This window comes from Calonectris borealis, chromosome 10 (assembly GCF_964195595.1).
Source record: "Calonectris borealis chromosome 10, bCalBor7.hap1.2, whole genome shotgun sequence".
Classification (NCBI taxonomy): Eukaryota; Metazoa; Chordata; class Aves; order Procellariiformes; family Procellariidae; genus Calonectris; species Calonectris borealis.
The window spans coordinates 24983747-25008024 of record NC_134321.1 but is presented as its reverse complement, the minus strand read 5'-3'; the positions used below and the strand labels follow the sequence as shown (position 1 = coordinate 25008024).

The 24278-nt window shown below is 57.4% G+C and overlaps 1 protein-coding gene across 1 annotated transcript; it reads left to right on the top strand.

Moving 5' to 3' along the window:
- Positions 1-4264: 4264 nt before the first annotated feature.
- On the top strand, positions 4265-20881 carry LOC142086017 (uncharacterized). The gene is made up of 12 exons (XM_075158475.1): positions 4265-4422; positions 4665-4922; positions 5081-5362; positions 5468-5752; positions 13383-13479; positions 13613-13617; positions 15358-15912; positions 17032-17289; positions 19630-19911; positions 20018-20302; positions 20455-20551; positions 20674-20881. Exons 1-12 carry the CDS (start codon positions 4341-4343, stop codon positions 20678-20680), a joined length of 2493 nt encoding a protein of 830 aa, XP_075014576.1. The 5' UTR covers positions 4265-4340; the 3' UTR covers positions 20681-20881.
- The last annotated feature ends 3397 nt before the right edge of the window (positions 20882-24278 follow it).

Below are 24278 nucleotides of genomic sequence, written 5' to 3'. Positions count from 1 at the left end.
CTGTTGAGGTGGCATGTGCATAATTCCTAACATGGACTAAGTGGCAGCAGCATAATTCCTGCGATAGGCCTGGACTCCATCCATGCTAATGATGAAATCATCATCAAGTACAAAGTAAGCCTGGGGAGACAGTTCACTTCTATGTCTTTATGAAGTCCCACTCTGAGTTTCAGAAATCCACAGAAAATTTGTTTCAACATTCAGCGTAAGCATTTGTGTTTCTTAATGCTGAAGCAAACCAGATAATTTAGTCATACCTATATTTCAATGCCTTAAACAGGGGAAAAGGTATAGTAGGTACCTATATATAAACCAAGGAAAAATAGTATGAGAAAAGAGAATCTCTCTGTTGTAGACTAAGCATCTATTAAAAAGATAAGAATTTCTATGCAGCTATGCATTTGTGGAAAAGTCATGCATCAATTATTGCATCTCTATATTTTTTATATGTTGGTCAGACTTGCTCACAAAACCCTGAGGCACCTCATTTTGGTGTCTAGGTGGTTTTAGGTCTCTCTATATGAAGGGAAGAAAGGCATCGTTAAAAAGCAAAACCAGGGAGGAGTGGAAAGAAGAGGTTCATCTTCTGTACCGATAAGCATATTCACATTTTGATGGGTCTGATCACCTAGGCTCTTAGTGGAGAAAGGCAGGCAGTTCTCAGGTATGATTCATCCCATTCTTGGGAAAAATAATTTTGAAAGTGCAAGGCTTCTCAGCCTAAAATGTATCAGTGGATCAAAGCCAATTTGACTAGTTGGACAGTTTACTTAATGGGATATAAAACCAGTTTATAGTTTGGATCACTTAAACCACTGGGAAAAATGTCTCATTTCACGAAAAGGACAAAATAACTTAGCATCACCGAGGACAAAGAACCAGGTCTCCAGCTGATGTGAAACTGGTGTAGCTCCAGCGAAGACCTAGGGGCCAAGATTTATGAATAAATCATTCTTCATGTACAAAAGCTCCCTGGGCAGTCCTAGGGCAAACCCACTGTATTCCACTGACAGCTATGGTGTCAAGGACAGGCTGCTCTTACAAGGGAAGGTGAGCTAGGAACGGAGGGTCACAGCAAGGGAGGAAGGTTGCTACATCACCAACAAAGAGCCAGGAAGTCAAAGCAAACTCAGGGTAAGAATCAGGTCTGGAGAATGTAGCCAGCATCAGCCAGGAGTCCAGTGATCACCCAGCAAGTCTGAGGTGACAATTCAGATCCCGTCAAGCCAAGGGGACAGGACTGGTGTCAGGAATGAGAAGGTACAAGACTTGCCGCAGACAGAGCTGCAACATAGCTTCTGTGTAGCGCAGATGGGAGCCAAGGACAAGATTCTCAGTTAACAGTATTTCCCAAGGGAAGGTGGGGTTATGACCGTGTTTCTTATCTCTTTCTTAATGACAGCAAGCCATCCTTAAGCTAAATTAGAAAGGCAGATGTACACTGCAGTCCTTCATAAAGGTAACTTTTATCCTATTATGGTAAATATGCACAAAGCCCAATAAAATCTCAGCAAAATAGTCATCCCGTTCAAGCCATTGTAGCTGTACTGCGGTAAAGAATTGTATTGGGCATAACTGGCAAGGTTTTGGGGAGGGGGAGGAGGGCTACCAGGGTGACCTCTGAGGAAGGAGATCATGAAGTGCCCTGTGCTGTTGGTGGCTGGTTCCAGTCAGCTCACCTCCTTTGAACAAGAGGAGTTTGTGGCACTTCAGTGACAATGTATTTAGGAACGAGAAGTAAACACCCAGAAAAAGGAACAGCAAGCTCAGAGCAGTAGGAGGTGCTCCATGGAAGAGCAGGTACACCTCAAAGGGACTGTGGCCTATGAATAAGACCATGCCAGAAAAGGTACTTCCCCAAAGGGACTGTGGACCACAGAGGACCCATTCTGAAGCAAAGGAAACAAGCAAGAAGGAAGAAGCAGCAGAAGAAAAGTGTAAGGAATAAGGAATGGCCAAAAGAAATGGCTGTGCACTGAGTGCAACCTCCCATGCCACTGCCACCACATCAAAGGAAATAACTGTAACCTGTGACGATAACGAGTCGTGGGACAGTGGGAGGAGATGTGTCAGTGGCATCACATGCACCCGCACAAGCCAGGTGCCTGCTCCTGCCCTATCGGCTACTCAGCCACCAGTGACCTCACATGCATCTGCACAGGCCAGAGGCCTGCTAATGGCCCATCAGCTGCTCAGCAAGAAGTGACCAACAGTCACCTTAGGGGGGACTGTGAGGACAAATGGTCACCTCATAGGACTGTGTGGACAAACGTCCCCCTGCCCCTTTCCTCCCTGGCCACCCCATGGCTGCGCTTTGCCATCCCACCAGCAAAACACTCTCCTCTAACCCCAGCACTGGTGGCCCTGCTGGGAGGGATGTGGACATTGTGGTGGCATGGCCCCGGACATCCCCTGGGTGATGCCGAGGTGAGCTGCTGGGGAACTGAGACCGTTGGTGCCATTTCTGGGCCCGCCAGGCCACCGCAGCATCCCTACTTCTCCATGGACAGCTCCACAGAAGGGAAGGCGTTCGGTGTCCTTGTGTCCCCATGTCTGACTCAGTGTCATGGGGTGCTGGAGCTCAGCCTGCAGCAGCCCCATATGGGCCTTCCCCGTGTCCCCACCACAGCTGGGGACACCCGAGATGAAGATATGGAGCAGGGACACCTGGTCCCAGTTGTGCTTAGAGGGGTTACATGGTGCCCTGCCACATTGCAGAGGGGACACCTTGGCCCCGATTTGTGTTTGGAGGTTATCAGGGCACCCCACCTTAAACTTCCCCTTGGCTGTGGTTTCGGTTCTGCCTTCGCCCCCAGTGTGGGCACCCCCAGGAAAGGGGAAGCGAAACTGCAGGGTGAGGGGAGGCACCAGGGGACAGCCAAGGAGGAGCAGTGGGTAGGGGACATTGTGGGGGTGAGGCTGGCTCTGGTCACCAGTGCTGGACACTGGTGACAATGGGGACAGAGCAGGGGGATGGCCCCCACCATTCCTGTTCCCACGGCCAGGGGGCATTTGGGGAGGGTGTCGGGGTTCCCCACCAAAGATGTTGGGAAGGGAATGGGAGTGCCAGGCTGCTGCCCAGCCCCAGGCCCTCTCCTGGGGGCGTTTATGGGAGAGTTGGAGCTCCCCAGCACTGTGGGGTGGAGGGAAACAGAGAGGCAGCTCCCAGGCCCCATGGTGTGGATGGAGCTCCATGGAAATGAGGAGGCTGTTCTTCTACTGCAGCCGCCTGGAATGGTACTCGAGGTGGGGGGACTATGGTCCCATCCCCGTCCCAGCTTGGGGATCCTGCCCGGCCAAGTGCTGCCGCTCCAAGAGTCCGATGACTGTCAGTGGGAAACAGTCCCTTCCAGGCCCTGCAGCCCGTCTCTCCCCTTGGGGACGGTCACACTACAGCTGCTCCAGCCTGTCCTCTTCCCGCACCCCGAGAGGAGCTCCTGGAGGAGCCACTTCCTCCAGTCCTGCCTGCACCCATCCCCCACCCTAGAAGCGTGGGCCGGGTGGGAACTGCTCATCACCTCCTCCCTGGGGAGCCCCTTCCTCAGGATTAGGCCAGCGGTGCCAAGGGGCCAGGAGATGTCACCAGCTCTCCTCACTCCCACCCCCGAGAGCCATCCATGGCCACAGTCTTCGCCCCCACACCTGGCCCAGCTCTGCTCCTGCTGATTTGCCACATCACTGGCTTCTACCTGCGGCCCATCAGCATGCCCTAGCTGTGGGATGGCCAGGAGGTGACAAAGAGACATGGGGCCAGCGCACAGCCTGGGGGCACGGGGAGCCCAGGCATGCGGCCAGGCTGTGGGAACAGGGTTTGCCTCCCCTGCGGGAAGGACAGCCATGTCGGGGTGAACCTGCCCACTTAAGTAGGCAGCACGGAGTGGATGGAGGTGTCTGTGCTACGCAGGGCCAGACAAGCCGGGCAGGAGTGGCAGCGAGGGACGTTCCTGTCAGGGACAGTGGATGCAGCCCATGGCCAGGGAGCACGTCCACCCGTAAGGGTAGAAAAGAGGGTTTGGGTCCCCTGCACTGCCCTGATTGCCAAGGTGCTGCCGCAGCCATGAGGGACTCCTCCTGCAGCCATCCCGCAGCCATCGCTGCGGCCTCGCTCCCACCCGAATTCCCCCAGCGCTCACAGCCATACTCAGGGTGCCCCAGACCAGCCCACTCCAAGCAGGAACCTTGGGGCCCTCCCCAAAACCTCAGTGCGAGCCCCATTGGCTGCCAGGGCCACTAGCACCAGCGGAGCTGCCCAGGCAGAGCCACCCTGAGGAGAAGCGTGCGGCCACGTCTCTCACAACCCTTTCCTTCTGCCGCTGCACCCACTACTGCCTGCTGGCATCATGCAGTCCCCTCGCTGCTGCCTCCTCCTCCTCCTTCTCCTCTACCTCCTCCTCCTCTCTGGGACATGGGCAGACCTAGAAGGTAAGTGGGAGCCCTGGCTAATCCACATCTGCTCCCATCCCTGCACTGCGGGACCCCACAGAGGTGGCAAGGGGTGGGCACAGACAGCCACTGTCCCCATCACCAAGGGGCCAAGGATGCAGGGGACTTATAGGGGGCCTGGAGGTCCCTGCAACCCTGAGGACCCACCCCTCAGCCCCTCCACTTTCCCCAGCCCTCTCCTTCCACTCCCATCTCCCCCTGTTGACCCCTGTCTCGTGTAGGCTCCTTCACTGTCCGTCTGCTCCAGACCTCCGCCTTCCAAAACACCTCCTTCGTGGACACAGAGGGGCTGGGCCTGCTGGAAGACATTGAGCTTGGTTCTCTTGATAAGCACACCTGGACCATTCGCTTCCACCAGCCTTGGGTGCGCCCAGCCCTGTCCCGCAGTGACTGGGACACCATTGAGAACATGATCAAGATCTATTTGCAGAAGTTCAACTACCTGATCAATGAAGGTGCCATGCAGAAGAGTGTGCCCTGTGAGTACCCAGTCTTCTCTGCATCCCCTCTCCGAACAGCATCTGGGAAGTGGGGAAGGACACAGCAGTGCTGGCACTGCACAGGAGATGCTGACCACATCTGCAAGAAGGCAGTCCCAGCCCCTCATGCAACCTCTCTCTCCTCTCTGTCCCTCCAGACCCCTTCGTGGCCCAATGCATAGCGGGCTGCAAGCTCTATCCCAACAGGACCTCCCAGGCCTTCGTCTATGTGGGCTACAATGGTCAGGACTTCCTTAGATTCAATGTGGACAATGCCACCTGGCTCCTCTCCCAAGACACCAACCTGTCACAGTACGTCCAGGCTGTTCTCCAGAACTATACTGCCTTCAGCGAGCTGGTGGATGTCCTCTTCAATGATACCTGCGTCGACGATATGGAGATGTTACTACGCTATGGAAAGGCAGCTCTGGAGAGACAAGGTGAGACCACTCCAACCCTGGCACGGCCACCCCAAAGACCCCACACACTGGGGCCAAGCAGTGCCCCAGCAGGGCTCCCTCCACCCCTTGGCTCTTTCCCCCCAGAGCTGCCCGTGGCCACAGTCTTCGCCCGCACGCCCAGACCAGACCAGCTCCTGCTGGTTTGCCGCGTCACCGGCTTCTACCCACGGCCCATCAGCGTGGCCTGGCTGCGGGATGGCCAGGAGGTGCCGCCGGGCCCGGCGCTCAACACCAGCGCCATCCTGCCCAACGCCGACCTCACCTACCAGCTCCGCAGTGTCCTGGCCGTGGCCCCCCATGACGGGCACAGCTACACCTGCCGCGTGCGCCACCGCAGCCTGGGCACCCGCAGCCTCCTCATCCCATGGGGTAGGTGACACCCATGGGGACAGGGATGGCGGTCCTGAGCTGCCCAGCCCTGCGGGATGGAGCAAAGCTCATGGCAGCCTCTGCTTGTGTTTCTCAGGGAATTCGGAGGTGGTGCTGATTGCAGGGCTCGGGGCCGGGCTGCTGGCAGCCATGGCCGTGGCTGCCATCACGGCGCTTTGGGTGTGGAGACGCAGGTGAGGCCCTTTCTGCCCCGCTGAGCAGCAGTGGGAGAGGAGGGGAGGAAATGCCCCAGGTGATTGCTGCACTTAGCAACAAAGCTGCTGCTCTGGCCCTACCGGCTGCTGTCTGCACCCCTATGAAGTCTCTTCCATAGAGTACCCATGAGCCGTCTCCCTCCCTCTCATTTCAGAAAGCATCAGCAGATGGAGGAATCGGAGTCCAGGAACTCCATCCTGAGCAAAGAAGCTTAGCCCAGAAGGGAGCCAACAGCCCTTGTTTCCTTCCACCACGCTCACAGGGACAAAAACTCTGCCTTTTTCTGCTTCGACAAAATTCTGGGCACTGCCAAGTGCGAGATCAACTCAACTTGGAGACACAGGGGGGAAACCTGGGGGGCTCCTGACCTGCTCCAATTCCCTAAGCAAACAAGGATGCAAGTCTGAGACCACCTCACTCGTTACACACATGATCACCTCTTACCTTGTGGCACTGCCCCATGCACCCACTGAGGCTCTTTAGGGCACCCCAATGCCCAGTGGCAATTTCTCCAAGCTCTGGTACAATAACACATTTATCAGTAGCTGGTAAGCTCTGCCCTTCTAGTGTCATTTTCTAGTATTTTTTCATAAAAGCTGCCTTTATTAACCATATTCCAGAAATATTTGTGCTGAGACTGAACTGTTCCACGCAGACTAACAGCACCTGGCCACAGACCGTTTTACAAAGTGCTGAGTAACACTGAAACTCTGATGTAATCTGTGGAAGCTGCAGATGTGTATAAAATGAAATTAAAACATTAATGTTTTTGCTAAGAACATGTGCGTTTCCTCAGGATTTTGATGGGCTCGGGAAGATTTTGACCAGTTGCAAATGGAAGCTGGAGCAGCACTGAATTATTGGTGCTAACTGCAGGAAACACCAAAGCAAAAAAAAAAAAAAAAAAAAAGAGAAAGTGTGTTTGTGCATATACAAACACGTTCTTACATATTTCATGGAAATAAGCAACTGTGCACATGGGGGTAAAGTGCCCCCAAGCCTCCCAGTTAAGGAGAAAAAGGAAGCCAATCTCCCATCGGAGACAGTGGAATTCAGACAGGCATAGGAAGGAATTTAGTTCATGCTCCCAATCAACCACATGCTTGAATGTGCGGCTTCAAAAGGTTTGGTTTCACAGGACAACTTCCTGGCAATGTTTCACAAGAAAAGTCTCTGGCAGCCGTGTGTGAGCCAACTGTCAGCTGAGTCACAAGAAAACTGGCTGGCCTGTGGCCACATCCACCAAACTCCGCCGGGGCTGGTTCTCCCCTGGCCAAACCCTGTGAAGCACAGTGTTGTGGGCAGGACTGAATTTCCCTGACAGCCAGAGTCACCGGCCAGCACTGCAGGGCTCAAGGATCTCGTTGCAGGAGGAGTGATGCTGAGTCTCTCCCAGTCCTTGCTGAGCTGGGACAGACAGACGAAACTTTCAGCGGTGGGCAGGGCTCACCTCAGGGCTGGGAGCCCGCAGCCTCAGCACCAACAGGGCACATAGGGCAATTCATCTCCCAAATGGAGTGAAACACCTTGCAGCACTCATGGGACGTGGCAGGATAAAGTTCACGCAGCAAACCTGGAGAGCAGATGCAGCCAGTGAGCAAACCTGGTAAGAAAAGGTGGTTGTGTGCATGATCTCCCAAGAGACCCTACAATAACACACACCCAAACAGCCAGTACCGGGCAGGTGTCTGCAAGTGTTTTTTCACAGCCCCCAAGAGACCCTACAATAACACACACAAACACCCAGGCATTTCGAGAGGTCTCTTCAGGCGTTTTGGCCCAGCCCAGCGGATGCTGGTGCCCACGCACCCAGAGGCACTGCAGCCCTGCCCACCCCACCTGAACTCACCCAGGCTCTGGGCTCGGGGGGGTTACAGCCCTCACCTGAGGGGGGACTGCAAGGACCAATGGTCACCTGAGGGGACTGCAAGGACCGATGTTACCTGCAGGGTCTGCGGGCACCAATGGTCACATGAGGTGGAACTGCAAAGTCCTACAGTCACCTGGGTGGGACAATGAAGACCAGTAGTCACCTGGGAGGACTGTAAGAACTAATGTCACCTGAGGGGACTGTGGGGACCAATGGTAACCTGGGGGGTGACTCAGAGGACCAATGGTCACCTTAGGGGACTGTGAGGACCAATGATCTGTGTGGACGAACAGCCCCCTGCCCGCTTTGGTCATTTGCTGACCAAAGGAAGTGACAATATCAAGGAGGAAGAATCTGAGACCTCTGCTACAGCAAGTAAGAAAGTACAAAAAGCAACAAAAACATGAGGACAAATATATTCAATAGAGATGAGGAAGAGCTAAAGCAGAACTTCTGGTCCATTGCAACAGTGGGAGACATCTGGAGAAAATTCAGAGGGGGTTGAACACATCATGAGCACCTGCAAAGCCAGGTGCCTGCTCCTGCCCTATCGGCTACTCAGCCACCAGTGACCTCACATGCATCTGCACAGGCCAGAGGCCTGCTAATGGCCCATCAGCTGCTCAGCAAGAAGTGACCAACAGTCACCTTAGGGAGGACCATGAGGACAAATGGTCACCTCATACGACTGCGTGGACAAATGTCCCCCTGCCCCTTTCCTCCCTGGCCACCCCATGGCTGCACTTTGCCATCCCATCAGCCAAACACTCTCCTCTAACCCCAGCACTGGTGGCCCTGCTGGGAGGGATGTGAACATTGTGGTGGCATGGTGTCCTGGTTTCAGCTAGGATAGAGTTAATTTTCTTCCTAGTAGTTGGTATAGTGCTGTGTTTTGGATTTGATATGAGAATAATGTTGATAACACAGTGATGTTTTAGTTGTTGCTAAGTAGTGTTTACAGTAGTCAAGGACTTTTCAGCTTCCCATGCTCTGCCAGGTGCACAAGAAGCTGGGAGGGGGCACAGCCAGGACAGCTGACCCAAACTGGCCAAAGGGGTATTCCATACCATATGATGTCATGGTCAGTATATAAGCTGGGGGGAGTTGGCCAGGTGGCAGCGATCGCTGCTTGGGGACTGGCTGGGCATCGGTCAGCAGGTGGTGAGTGGTTACATCACTTGTTTTTCCTGGGTTTTGTTCCTCTCTCTCTCTCTCGTTTTCCTCTTCATTACAATTTATTATTATTGTTGTTGTTGTTGTTATTACTATTATTCTTTTATTTCAAGTATTAAGTTCTTATCTCAACCTGCAAGTTTTCTTACTTCTGCCCTTCTGATTCTTTCCCCCATCCCACTGGGGTGGGGGAGGGTGAGCGAGCGACTGTATGGTGCTTAGTTGCTGACTGACCACAACACATGGCCGGACATCCCCTCAGTGATGCCGAGGTGAGCTGCTGCGGAAGTGGGACTGTTGGTGCCATTTCTGGGCCTGCCAGGCCACCGCAGCATCCCTACTTCTCCATGGGACAGCTCCATGGAAGGGAAGGGGTTCAGTGTTTGGAGGCTACCGGGGTGCGCCCCCTCAAACTTCCCCTTGGCTATGGTTTCGGTTCTGCCTTTGCCCCCAGTGTGGGCACCCCCAAGAAAGGGGAAGAGAAACTGCAGGGTGAGGGGAGGCACCAGGGGACAGCCAAGGAGGAGCAGTGGGTAGGGGACATTGTGGGGGTGAGGCTGGCTCTGGTCACCAGTGCTGGACACTGGTGACAATGGGGACAGAGCAGGGGGATGGCCCCCACCATTCCTGTTCCCACGGCCAGGGGGCATTTGGGGAGGGTGTCGGGGTTCCCCACCAAAGATGTTGGGAAGGGAATGGGAGTGCCAGGCTGCTGCCCAGCCCCAGGCCCTCTCCTGGGGGCGTTTATGGGAGAGTTGGAGCTCCCCAGCACTGTTCCTGCAGCTATGGGCAGGGCGGGATCTGCTCGTCACCTCGTCCCTGGGGAGCCTCATCCCCAGGGTTAGGCAGGCGGTGCAGGAGGAGCCTGAACTGGAGGTGCTGGGTGGGGCCCAAGGCAGCCCTTCTGCCCACGCCAGGCGGAGAGGACAGCAGCCGTCTTTCTCCAGTCAGGGCTGAAACTCAAAAGCCATCGCCACCTCCAACGGACCTGATGCATCCCACAGGAATGGGGATGGGGGCAAGTACCTTTGGTGGGAAGTGGGAGTCAGGGAGACCCAGCTCGGGTCCTTGAGCACCTGTTTTCTCCTACTGCTGTCTCCTGGGCCTTCCTTTCCCTGCCCTCTCCTCCTGGCTGGGCTCTCCCCAGCCCCAGCCTGTTGCAGCGCTTCGTGCTCGAGACCTTATTTCGGCTTTCCTCCCTCCCACTTGTCCCCAACCCCCAGCTTGGGACCTCTGGGGCCCTCCCTGACATGTCTGCGCACTGGTCCCATTGGCGGAGAGCCACTGTCGTGACTGCTGGGCTGGGTTGAAGCGTGGGACCCCAGGGGTGCTTCCTCCTCCCACAGTCACTGCTGCTGCTGCTTCGGTCTTGCCGCGTGCACCATGCAGCCCCTTCACCTCCTCCTCTTCCGCTTTCTCGCCCTCCTCCTCCCTGAGATGTGGGCAGACCCAGAGGGTAAGTGGGAGCCCTGGCTCACCCCAACTGCTCTCACCTCCCTGTCAGAGGACCCCACAGGTTCCTCAGGGGAGGCACGGCCAGGCCACTGTCTCCTGCATGGGGGCAATGATCCCCAGCATCAAAGCCCCCCCGCACCACGCAGCACCCAAAGGTGCCCTTTCCCTGCCCACCCTCTCTGTTCCTGCCTCTAGCTCAGGGCTTCATGCCCCACCGGCTCCAGCACAGGGGCTCGGGCACCCAAGCAGAAGTGGGGCCAGGGGTCCCCAGCCGGGCCTGGGGTGTTGGTGTTCCCCCAAAGGTGCCTTCCTCCTGCAGGGAGCCCGAGGGTAGCGGCCGGGGGGGTCTCAGCTCCACGTGGTGCTGTGGGCCCCTTCCAGCAGTCCCTTGTTTGTTGGGGAGCTGTACCTGCAGCTCAGGCTTCTGTTTCGGGTGCTGCTGTTGCACAGAGCATTTCACCACAATCCCTTGAGACCTCACGTTTCTGGGGGCGGGGAGGCTGCAGCAGACATTGGAATGCGGGATTGATCTCTGGGCTGGGCTACTCTCCTGCCCCTGTCAGGGTTTGGTCTCCTTGAGCTCCCGATGCCTGGGAGCCCCCAAACCTGGATGATATGCCCTTTCCCCTCCTCCATCTTCCGCGTCCTCTGTGCCATGTGCAGGTCTCTGGCACATCCAGGTCCTGGCATGGGTGCTTCTTCTGGGGGAAGCATCGCCCCAAACAAGCGCTGAGGTGTCCCGCACCATCCACTCTGCACAGCCAGACAGCAGGCGCTGGGCAGGAGGGAGGTGGGGAGGGAAGGGGACGAGGTGCTTGAAATCCTGTACAGGAGAGAAATACCTTGTGAAAGTAAAATAGAGAAGGAAAAAGAGCAGCGGGGGCAGAGGAAGTTCAGACAAGAAAGCAACCCTGAGTGGGCGAGGAAGTGGGAGTACAACGAAGACATGGCTGGGGGGTTGCCCAGGCAGGGACAGGTGCAGGCTGCTGGGGGTCCCATGGTGTGGGAAATGCAAAGAATCATAGAATAGTTTGGGTTGGAAGGGATCTTTAAAGATCATCTAGTCCAACCTCCAGGCAATGAGCAGGGACCTTTAACTAGATCAGGTTGCTCAGAGCCCCGTCCAACCTGACCTTGAATGTTTCCAGGGATGGGGCATCTACCACCTCTCTGGGCAACCTGTGCCAGGGTTTCACCACCCTCATCATAAAAAATTTCTTCCTTATGTCTAGTCTGAATCCCCTGTTTCCCCTCCAGCCCCCCCACTCATCTCTTCCCTGCAGCCCTTCCCGTCCCCATCCTCTTTCCTAGCAGAGCCGCAAGTTTTCCAGCTGCTCCAGACCAGCCTCTTCGCCAATGTCAGCTCTGCCGAGCTGTCCGGGGTGGCTCTCCTGGGGGACGTGCCCATAGTTGCGCTGAATCCTGCCAACTGGAGCATCCACTTCTACTGGCCCTGGGCCCGCCAGGCCACAGCCAAGGGTGATGCGGAGAACATCATGTCCCACTCCAAAATGGGTCTGCGCAATATGGTCCGATACATGCACGAAATGGCCCAGCAGGTGCAACTGGACTGTGAGTATGGGGACAACCCCAGCCAGAGGCCCAGCCCCTTTTCCCAGGTTCTGGCTGTGCCCTCCTCCCCACCAGGGTGGCATTTGTGGGGTCTTATAGGGCGCAACATCTCCTTTTCCAGGGTAATGAGAAATGCTGCAGCTGACGGGGCACGTGGCTAGCAGGGGCAGGGAGGGCAGTGCACCGAAAACACCCCTCAGGGCTCCTGCCATCTGGCACAGGGGAACCCCTCGGCACACTGGGGAGCTGCCACCAAATTTACCGGGGCTGCAGGACCCACACAGCACAGATCAGGGAAGGAGAAAGCTGGGGGCAAATATTTTGGAAGGCAACATTCTGTTTGAGCAACCATCCCATGTTAACTGGCCCCGTATCCACTCTGGCCTTCCAAGGGGACTGAGGGCTTGTAGGGAGTCCTGGGGCTTCCTGAGGCATGGCCCCATGCCCTGCTGCCCATTGCACCCCTGCATGTGCCCCCAGCCACATCCTGCCTCGTACCACCCATGTCCCACACAGTCACAGGACCTCTCCCTCTCTCTGCCCTTGGCAGACCCATTGGTGGTCCAGATCCGTGTGGGCTGTGTGCTGCACTCCAACAGGACAAGCTGGGGCTTCATGGATGTTGGGGTGGGCAGCAGAGACTTCATAGCTTTTGAGGTGGAGAGGCAGCGCTGGGAGCCCCGACACCCATCTCCGCTGGCAGAGCTGGTCCACAAGTCCCTCAACAGCCAGAAGGCCATCACGGAGCTCCTGGAGCACATCCTCTCCATCTCCTGCCAGAGCTACATCCTCAGCCTGTGGAGGTACGGGAGGGCTGATCTGGAGAGACAAGGTGAGACCACTCCAACCCTGGCATGGCCACCCCAAAGCCCCCCTCACACTGGGGCCAAGCAGTGCCCCACCAGGGCTGCACCCATCCCTTGGCTCTTGCTCCCCAGAGCCGCCCGTGGCCACGATCTTCGCCCACACGCCCAGACCAGACCAGCTCCTGCTGGTTTGCCGCGTTACCGGCTTCTACCCACGGCCCATCAGCGTGGGCTGGCTGCGGGATGGCCAGGAGGTGCCGCCGGGCCCGGCGCTCAACACCAGCGCCATCCTGCCCAACGCCGACCTCACCTACCAGCTCCGCAGTGTCCTGGCCGTGGCCCCCCATGACGGGCACAGCTACACCTGCCGCGTGCGCCACCGCAGCCTGGGCACCCGCAACCTCCTCATCCCATGGGGTAGGTGACACCCATGGGGACGGGGCACAAGGTGCAGGTAGCAGCCACTGGCCCTGCAAGGGGCAGCTTCTGCCTGGTGCTGCCACACTCACATGGCCACCCTCTTCTCTCTCTGTCCCAGAAAACCGCCGTGCAGTTCCAACCGTCGGCATCGCCGTTGGAGTGCTGCTCCTTGTGGCCGCAGCCTCTGCGGGGGGGGTTTGGTGGTGGAAGCGCAGGTGAGGGTCTCCCTTCCACCGTCTGCTCTCAGGTTTATGGGCAGATGGGTCGGATCAGGGGTTGCAGCAGCAGCGCTCTGCGGGGATGAACTCCCCGGTCCCAAGCGTGGCTCATGGTGGCTCCCCCTTGCAGGAAAGGTGACGAAGCCATATGGGAGACCCAGGAATTCATCATTTGAGGCCTGGCTTCCCGCCCAACAATGAGCTCCCTCGCCGCCAGCTCTCCCTGTTCATCTCATCTCCCATCCCTGACCCATCAGCACCAACAGGGGTTTACTTCAGAAAACCACCACATTAAACAGCTACAAACTTCCCCAGCCGCACGTGGCTCCTGTGGCTCGCACCCTTCTTCCCCCTCATGAGATCCCCCCAGGACACCCTCCAGCATGCTGCAGAGACCCCACATTGCGGCCAGGAACACTCTCCCTTTTCATGGACACTGGTCGATCTCCCCTGGCATGTCAGGAGAAGCAATTCCTCTGCCAACCTCGCCCACACCTTGGCATCTCCATGGCCAGTGTCCGTCCCTGGCAGAAGAGCAGTGACAACTTGGGGCCAGACCAGCGTGGGGCCGCTGAGTGGGATGGAGGATGGAGCAGGCCATAAACCAGGGAGAGATGGAGGGATCTGAGCTGTTTTGCTGGAGAGAGAAGGGGAAGGGAGGACCCAAGTGACATCTCCAATCCCCTGAAGCGGGGAGGTGTTTTGAGCAGGTGCAAAGCTGCTCCGGCTCCAGTGCTGATCTCACCCTCTGTCCAGGATGGTTTTGGGTCAGGATCTCCTCCACTCCTGACTCCTGCCCCTGCAAAAGCTGGAGGGATGGGGGACAGTCACCCTCCCAATATGCTTGACAGCCATGAAAGAGCAACGCTGAGGCTCTGGGGGGCTCTGTCTTTGAGTGACACGCCCCCAAGAAGGGTGGTGTGGTGGGTTGACCTTGGCTGGCTGACAGGTGCCCACCAAGCTGCTCTATCACTCCTCCTCCTCCACTGGACAAGGGGGGAGAAAACATGACAAAAGGCTCATGAGTTGAGATAAGGACAGGGAGATCACTCAGCAATTACCGTCATGGGCAAAACAGATTCAGCTTGGGGAAATCAATTTAATTTATTGCCAATCAAAACCAGAGTAGGATAATGAGAAATAAGAACAAATCTAAAAACACCTTCCCCCTACCCCTCCTTTCTTCCCGGGCTCAACTTCACTCTTGACTTCTCTACCTCCTCCCAAGCAGCACAGGGGGATGGGGAATGGGGATTGCCATCAGTTTATTATGCATTGTCTCTGTCGCTCCTTCCTCCTCACCCTGCTCCAGCATGGGGTCCCACCCATAGGAGACAATCCTTCATGAACTTCTCCAGCGTGGTTCCTTCCCACGGGCTGCAGTTCTTCACAAACTGCTTCAGCGTGAGTACTTTCCACGGGGTGCAGTCCTTCAGGAACAGACTGCTCCAGCGTGGGTCCACCACGGGGTCACAAGTCCTGCCAGGAGCCTGCTCCAGCACGGGCTTTCCACAGGATCACAGCCTCCTTCAGGCACATCCACCAGCTCCGACGTGCTGCAGGTAGGTGTCTGCTCCACTGTGGTCCTTCACCACGGGCTGCATGGGCACCATCTCTGCTCCAGTGCCTGTAGCATCTCCTCCTCCTCCTTCTTCACTGACTTTGGTGTCTCCATAGTTGTTTCTCTCACATATTCTCACTTCTCTCTCCCAGCTGCTGTTGTGCAGCAGTTTTTACCCCTTCTTAAATATGTTGTCACAGAGGCACTACCAACATTGCTGACTGGCTCAGCCTCGGCCAGCGGTGAGTCTATCTTGGACCTGGCTGGAACTGGCTCTGTTGGACATGAGGGCAGCTTCTGGCATCTTCTCACAGAAGCCACCCCTCCAGGCCTCCTGCTACCAAAACTTAGCCATGTAAACCCAATACTCTCTGCCAGGGGTCTACAGAGTAAATCCCCGGGGGTTACCATTGGAGGAGGCGAAGGCCACCACGGCCTGGGCTCAGCCTACATCTCCTCGGGTGTCCGGGTGCTGCTGCAGCCGGGAGGGATGCCCCCTGCAGCCAGGATGGATAACTTCTCACCCACCCAAATTTCCCTGGCACTTGCAGCCACCCGCCAGAGTGCCCCAGCCCAGCCCTCTGCCAGCCACACCACCTCCCCCTGGGGAACACACCCAGCCAGGCCCTCCCCAAAACCTCAGCACCAGCCTCATTGGCTACCGGGGCCGCCCCATGACACTGGCACCACCAGAGCTGCCCAGGCAGAGCAGCCCCGGGGAGAAGTGTGCAGTCACGCTCCCGTGGCCCCTTCCTCCTCCTGCTACACTTGCTCCTGCACACTTGCTGCTGGCACCATGCAGCCCCCTCGCCTCCTCCTCCTCCTCTTCCTTCACCTCCTCCTTCCCAGGACGTGGGCAGATCCAGAGGGTAAGTGGGAGCCCCGGCTCACCCCCACCTGCTCCCATCCCTGCACTGTGGGACCCCACAGAGGTGGCAGGGGGGTGGGCACAGACAGGCCACTGTCCCTATCACCAAGGGGTGACCCCCCACCCCACAGCACCCAAAGGTGCCCCATTCCTGCCCACCTGCTCAGGGGTCCCTGCCCCACACCATCCTGCCCAGCCCAGCACCACTGGGCACTGGGGTTCAGGCGTCTGAGCAGCCAAGGGGCAAAGGGAGCCAGGCCTGGGGGGGATCCCAAAGATGCCTTCCTCCTGCAGGGAGCCTGTGGGCAGCAGGGGCTCTCAGCCCCTCACGGCACAACAACCCTCCACTGGGCTCCAACCCCTTCAGCAGGTCCTGGGCACCACCCTCAGCCTGCAGGATCATTCCTCTTGCAATCGAAAGGTCCCTGGATCCTCTGCATTCTTCCCCGGTGAAACAATGCTTGAAGGTTCCTCCTGCAGCTACAATGAGCCTTCACCTGCATCCCCGCCCTGTGTTTCCCATTCCGGGGACAGGTGCTCACCACACCCTGGCCAGGGGGGGCACCCACTGCTCCAAAACAGGCTTCACTGTGCCCTGCTTACTACCAGAGCCTCATTCAGCACTGCAGCATCGAGCTCAGTCTCCTGCCTCCTGTTAGGGTTTGATCTCGAGCCTCTAAACTGGGGTGAAATGCCCCTCCCTCCCAGCCCCCCACTGTCTGCAGGTCTCCAGTGGATCCGGGTCTGGCACAGGTGCTCCTTGCTGGGGGAAGCATCGCCCCAAACCAGCACCAAGGTCCTCCGGCCGTCCCTTCCACACGACTAACTGACAGCTCCCAGAAGGTCACACTGGGGCAGTGGATGGCTAAAAACCAGGAAATTAGAGGAGAAGAAGGGAGAGGTTCAGAGAGGCCATGGAAGGAACCTGCAAACTGAATGAAACCAAGGGATTTCCCCCGCCCTGCCTGTCTGTCCCATCTCGCCCTGCCTGTCCCCAGGGACATCGCAAGCCACCCTTCCTCCTGGGGCCACCCACTAGCACTGGAGCCAGCAGTCCCCTGACCTTCTCCTTCATCTTCATGCACTCCAATGCCGCTTCCTCTCCCCCCTCTCCCCACAGGCTCTTGTAAACTCCATCTTTTCAAAACCTCCGTCTTCCACAACACCAGCTTTGTGGACATTTCGGCCTGGGCCACCCTGGAGGACATCGTCTTTGCTAGCCTGCAGAAATACACCTGGAACATCCTCTACCTCCACCCATGGGTCTACCCGTCCCTGCCGGCAGAAGAGTGGGAGAACTTGCAAAACCTGTTCAGGATCTACATGCACAACTTCGACCTGTCCATGTCCAGTGATGCCAGCCTGTACCAGACACCCTGTGAGTACCAGGTGCTCAGCACCTCCTCGCCCAAGGCAGGGAGCTGTGAGAAGGAGCTCAGAGCCACCACGAACAGTTTTCCCAAGCTGGGGCTGGCAGGAGGGCAGGGAATGGGCCTCATCCTGCACCAGCAAGACCCCCAAACCTACCCTGTCCTGTACAGGTCACACGGGGCCATCCTGGTCCCCAGCACAAACCTTGGCCGTGTTTAGCTCCTCTTATGCCCTCACACCAGCCCCCCCATTGCTCTCTGGGCACCCTAAATCCCACCAGAGAAGTCATCTGAGAAAGTGGAGTAGAAGGTCAAAGGGGCCTCTCCACTCATGTCTGTGGGACGGGACAGATGGAGCAAGCGCTGGTGCAGCGCTGTTAACCAAGGGCAGGGCGCTGGGCAGAATGCCACTGTCCTCCTTCTTGCCTGCACCCCGTGTCCCGTCACTCCCCCAAAGCAGTACTTCCCGCTTTGCTGTGGCTCCCGACCCTGCTATGGGCAGGGGCAACTCAAGGACGATGAGCTACAGGGCTCAGGACAGATTTCTCACCCGCAGAATTTCCACCTGGCATAAAGCAGAGCAGTGACGTGGGGGAATAGAATAGAATATGGAATATAGAATAGAATAGAATAGAATAGAATAGAATAGAATAGAATAGAATAGAATAGTTCAGTTGGAGGGACCTACAACGATCATCCAGTCCAACTGCCTGACCACTTCAGGGTTGACCAAAAGTTAAAGCAAATTATTAAGGGTGTTGTCCAAATGCCTCTTAAACACTGACAGGCTTGGAGCATCGACCACCTCTGTAAAGAAAAGTTTCCTAATGTCCAGTCTGAACCTGCCCTGAATCTTTTAACCATTCCCATGTGTCCTGTCACTGGATCCTAAGGCGAAGAGATCAGCACCTCCCTCTCTTCATCCTCTCCTCAGAAAGCTGTAGAGAGCAACGAGGCTGCCCCTAAGCCTCCTTTTCTCCCAGCTAGACAAGCCCAGAGTCCTCAGCCGCTTCTCAAGGACATTCCTTCCAGCCCTTCCACCAGCTTTGTTGCCCTCCTTTGCACACATTCTAGTACCTTCACATCCTTCTTAAACGGTGGGGCCCAGAACTGCACACAGTACTCAAGGTGAGGCCGCACCAATGCTGAATACATCAGGATAATCACCTCTTTTGACCGGCTGGCCATGCTGTGTTTGATGCACCCCAGGATGCGGTTTGCCCTCTTGGCTGCCAGGGCACACTGCTGACTCCTACTGAGCCTGCTGCTGACTAGCACCCCCAGATCCCTCTCTACAGGGCTGCTCTCCAGCCACTCCCCTCCCAGTTTATATTTGTGTCGAGTCCCAGGTGCAGATGTAGCCCCATTCACTACAACCCTTTGAGCCCTGCCCTTCAGCCAGTTCTTTACCCAGCGCTTGACCGTGAACCCACTCATCTCACAGCTGGACAACTTGTCCAGAAGGATGCTGTGAGGGACAGTATCAAGAGCCTTATTGAAATCCAGAAAAACTATATCTACCACCTTCCCTTCACCCACGAGGTGGCTAATGTTATTGTAGAAGGATATCAGATTAGTTATAGGACTTTCCCTTTGTGAACACGTTGACTGTGCCTGATGATTGCATTGTCCTTTAAATGCCTTTCAATAGCACCCAGTATGATCTTCTCCATAATTTTTCCAGGTACTGAGGTTAGACTAACAGGTCTGTAGTTTCCTGGGTCTTCCCTCATACCCTTCGTGTAATCTGGAATCACGTTGGCTAGCTTGCAGTCAGCAGGGACCTCCCCAGACTCCCAAGACCTTTGCTAGATGATCGAGAGGGGTCCTGCCATAACATCCGCTAGCTCTTTCAATACTCTGGGGTGAATCCCATCAGGCCCCATGGACTTGCGAACATTCAGCTGATACAGCGGGTCCTTTACAATTTCAGTGTCCACAAATGGAAAGTCACTGTTCCCGCAGTCGTGGTCCTGTGACTCAGGGGACCGGCAGCCCAAGGTCTATCAGTATTATTAAAGACTGAGGAAAAAAAGCATTGAATGCCTCCGCTTTTTCTTCATCCCTATTAGTCAGGTGACCATCTTCAACAAGTATCGGTCCAATGTTTTCTTTAGATCTCTTGCTATTCACGTACTTTAAAAAGCCTTTCTTGTTGTCTGACACAACACTGGCCAGTTTCAACTCTAATTGAGCTTTGGTCTTTCGCGTCTTCTCCCTGGGGAGAATGACTTGGGGTGCAGAGGGAAGGAGGAAAGGGCTGTGCCCAGAGAAGCAGGTGCCAGGCAGCAATTTTGGGCTCCAGCTCCAGCTTGGGCTGCACTCGTGACGCCCATTGTCCCCCCCAGATCCCTTTGTGTTCCAGGGCATGACCGGCTGTGACTTGTATCCCAATGGCTCCTATACCAAATTCTTCCATCTCGCCTTCAACGCCCACGACTTCCTCAGCTTCGACGTGGACAACAGCCGCTGGGAGAGGCATCAGGAGAGTGAGCTGGCGGAGCAAGTTGAGAGGCAGTTCAACACCTTCACTGGCTTCTCTGTGACCCTGCAGCACCTTCTCAATGTCACCTGTGTTGACCACATGAAGAAATTCATCAAGTATGGGAGTGCAGCTCTGGAGAGACAAGGTGAGACCACTCCAACCCTGGCATGGCCACCCCAAAGCCCCCCTCACACTGGGGCCAAGCAGTGCCCCACCAGGGCTGCACCCATCCCTTGGCTCTTGCTCCCCAGAGCCACCCGTGGCCACAGTCTTCGCCCGCACGCCCAGACCAGACCAGCTCCTGCTGGTTTGCCGCGTCACCGGCTTCTACCCACGGCCCATCAGCGTGGCCTGGCTGCGGGATGGCCAGGAGGTGCCGCCGGGCCCGGCGCTCAACACCAGCACCGTCCTGCCCAACGCCGACCTCACCTACCAGCTCCGCAGTGTCCTGGCCGTGGCCCCCCATGACGGGCACAGCTACACCTGCCGCGTGCGCCACCGCAGCCTGGGCACCCGCCGCCTCCTCATCCCATGGGGTAGGTGACACCCATGGGGATGGGATGAAGGGTGCAGGCAAAGGCCCCTGGCCCCATGCAGGTGCCCGGAGGATGGTGGGTCAGGCTCTGATGGCAGCTCCAGCCATGGCCTCTTGTGCGCCCGCACCCTCTCTCTCTCCTCCCTCCTCCAGGCAGCTCCAAGGTAGCTCTCAGTGTCGGCGTCACTATCGCGGTACTGCTGATCATGGCTGCAGCCCTCACTGTGGCCATCTGGTGCTACAGGCGCAGGTGAGGTCTCCTCCTCACCCAGCTGCACCAGACCCATCAGCTCCAGGCCATGGCTGGTGGGAGCTGCCTGGCCAGGGCTGCCTGCCCTTGTCCAGCCGAACTTACCTCCTCCTCTCCTGCAGGAGCTGAGAGCACGGGACACACCACACCAGGGATGCCCCAGGCCACACCAGCTCCCCACATCTCCCTGATAATAAACCACTAATTAACACCCCCATGCAGGTGGGAAGTCCTGGTGTGCCATGCCCAGTGCCCACAAACACATGGCATCACATGGCTCCTGCCCACCCCAGGACAGATGGGAAGAGCCCGGTGCATGCCTGCACTCATCTCAGGACAGCCCCACAACACCAATCAGGTGTCCCTGGCCCCAGCCTCTAGTTGTGGGGGGCACCGGGCTCCCCACGAAACAGCAGGACTGAGCCAGTGCCAACGCAGGCCAGGGCAGTGATGCGGCAGGGTGAGGGAGGACCATCTTGCCCCCACCCACCCTTCTGGGGGCACATCAGCACCTCTACACCAGATCCCAGTCCCTTGGACCAGGGGATGGTGACAAACTGGTGCAGGGCCAGCACACAGCTTGAGGGCATGGGGATCCCAGGCATGTGGCTGGCTGTGGGAATGGGGTTCGCCTCGCCCATGGGAAACACAGACACATTGGGGCAAACCCGCCTGGTTCAGTGCTGGGGGCAACAGCACAGAAGGGACAAAGATGTCTGTGCCATGCATGTGTGGCAGCACATTCCCATCAGGGACAGTGGATGCAGCCCACAGCCAGGCGGCACCCCCACCTGCACCAGGGGTATAAAAGAGGAGTTGGATCACCTGCACCGCCCCAGGTGTCAGGGTGCCACCATGGCCATGGGGGACCCTACCTGCAGCCAGGGGGATAGCCTTGCTCCCACCCAAATTCCCCCAGCACTTGTGGCCACAGGCCAGGGCGCCCCAGCCCAGCCTTCCCATCCTCCTGTGTGACCCCATGGGCAAGGCCCTCCCCCTTATCTGCCCACCCTCGCACTCCTCCTTATCCCCCTTCCCACTGTGTCCCTACCCCACCCCTGTCCCCCTCAGCCCCAACGTCCCTCCCTTTCCCCAGCACTCGCGCTGGCCCCCCTCCTCATCCCAAACTGCCTGTTCCCCTTCCACAGCCCCACCTGTCCCTCTTCTGTCCCCACGGGTCCCTTCATCCTCCCCACACGTCCCCATGCCCCTACCCCATGGCGCAAGGGTGAGATGGGGTCCCGGCGACCCCACGCTCATGCCTCGATGCCCGGCCCAGCACCCCCAGCAGCAGCCCAAGGCCTGCCCCGGCCTTACTGCGCCCGAGTGGTCTGCCAATGGCGACCCGTACTGCAGCTGACGTCACTGAGCACCAGGCAGATCCCTGGCCCTGGGCCTCCCCACCGCCAGGCACAGCAGCCCAGACGGCCCTCATGGTGCCCCTGCCCCGCCCTCCCCACACTGCCATTGGCCGTGCTGCTGCCCATTCGCCAATGGTGATCCGTGCTGCTCCTAGCGTCACCGGGCACCGGGCAGATGAGGGGCGAGCACGGCTGAGGATGGGGAATGGGCTGCCTCACACTGGCTCGGCCTGCGGGGAACCCCCCTGGGCCTGCCCCAGAACCGCCCCCTCCCGGATCCTTCCCAGCAGCTCCCGTCCCCCTCCAAACCCTGGTCTCCCATGCCAAGCACCCCCCAGGGCTTCCCCCTCTCCCCCCGACCCCCCCAAGCCCCTGGATCCAGCCCTTAGCCACCCCCTCCCCCAGCACCTGGGGGGCCATGGATGATCCAAGGGGGTTTCCTGTCCCAGTCCTCACCAGGACCAGCCTCCCAGGCGGACCCCATCAGCTGCCAGCTCCAAAGGCCCCTTTCTGGCCGATCCCCTGCCCTGCCCCACGTCACCCCGCTGCCCGTGGTGCCCGGAGTCAGGGGGTGGCCCTCGCTCTCAGAACTGGGGGTCCCCGAGCCAGGCCCTGTGAGGCTGCGACATGCCATCCCCCCGCAGGCCGCTCTCTGCGTGTTCCCTCCATCCCGTAACCCAGTACCCTCTGCCAGACAGGGGTGAAGGCAGCAGACATGCACTGCACTGCCTTTGAATCTGCAGGGAGGCCCCTCCTTCCCAAGGAGCCCCCGCTCCCACATGGGGACACTCTGCTTCCCCGAGCAGGACAAGGAGTCCAGCCCACCCATCAAGGGGTTCTCTCGCCATTGAGGACAAGTGCTGTAGGCACCACGTGAGAGATCCCAGGGGACATGGAGGAACCAGTCCCTGAAATAGGTGAGCGACAGCAAGAGAAGGTCCATGCAATTCCTCACCCTTGAAGGCGAAACCAGCAGCATCTGGTCCCTAGTGCTCACACGTGTGCTCAGCAAACTTGACTGCGTCATTGGCTTCTTCAAGCAAACCTTTGGACAGATTGTGCATGCCTTCATAATTAATATGTGATAATTTAAACTTAAGCTTCTTCAACATGCCCAGCACAAGGGCCTCCAGTGCTTCCAAAAGGATGTCCCAGGAATCCACCTCTCCTGCTGCCACACGATGGAAAAAATACCCTGGAAAAAGCAAGACTTTAAAACCAAATTCTCTCCCAAGACTGCAGTGTTTCTTTGAGCCTTTTCCTGCATCCCCTGCCTCAGTCAAAGGGCTGACGTACAGAGCCAGGCTGTGATGGAGCTGTAGCAGCACCCCCACGTGCCACGCACACAAACCAGAGAGAAGAGCCACGAGGCACCCAAGGAACCTCTGGGCCCTCCTGCAGGGACAGTCACTGTGGCAGGGCTGGGCTTGTACCCTCCACGTTTCTGAAGGCCGTGCTTGCCCAGGAGTAGCAGTAAGCCTCTAGGACCCTTACTTACAGCATCTTTCGCAGCCCAGGAGCGGTGGCAGTGCTCAGGAACCCTTGTACACAGCAGTGTGCCAATCAGCTGGGAGAGCGGTGGGGATCAGGGACATGTGCCCATAGCATTGTGCTTAGCAGGTGCTCCAGTTGAGCAGTGGCATTCCCACGGAAGGTATACCAGCAAGGCCCTGGGATGCAGGCACACAGCTGGGTGCTCAACCAGTGCACTGGTGGAGCTCCATTGAGCAGTGGCTCCATCCCCAGGAGACTGAAACCCTCACACAAAGCAGTGTTCCTGTCTCTGGGGTGGCGCTGGGGATGCTGGCTCACAGCAGTGTGCCCAGACACAGTGCACCAGAGGGGCTTGGGGATGCACACCCTCAGCAGTGTTCGTTTCCAGCATGGGTGCACCAGCAGGGTTCGGAGTCCTTGTACACAGAAGCTCTCCCATCTCTGCTAGACAAGATGGCTCGGGGACCTTGCATCACATTTTTCTCAACAACACTGCAAGGGCAGGCCTCAGGAAGCCTCGTGCATAGCAGTGATCCCATCAACATGAGATCGGTGGTGATTGAGGACCTGGGGACTGGCTTGTGCAGGCGATTGTGATGTCACTTGTGGCTGAGTAGCTCATAGGACGGGGCCGAACCTGGCTGATGCCAGTGCTTATGATGTCACTGGTGGGTGACTAGCTGATACGGCAGGTGCAGGAACCTGGCTTGTGAAGGTTCTTGTGATGTCACTGGTGGGTGAGTAGCTAACAGGGCAGGAGCAGGCCCCTGACTTGTGTCTTGCTTATGAGGTCACTGATGGCTGAGTGGCTGTTAGAGCAGGAGCAGGCACCTGGCTTTTGTAGGTGCTTGTGAGTTCACTGGTGGCTGAGT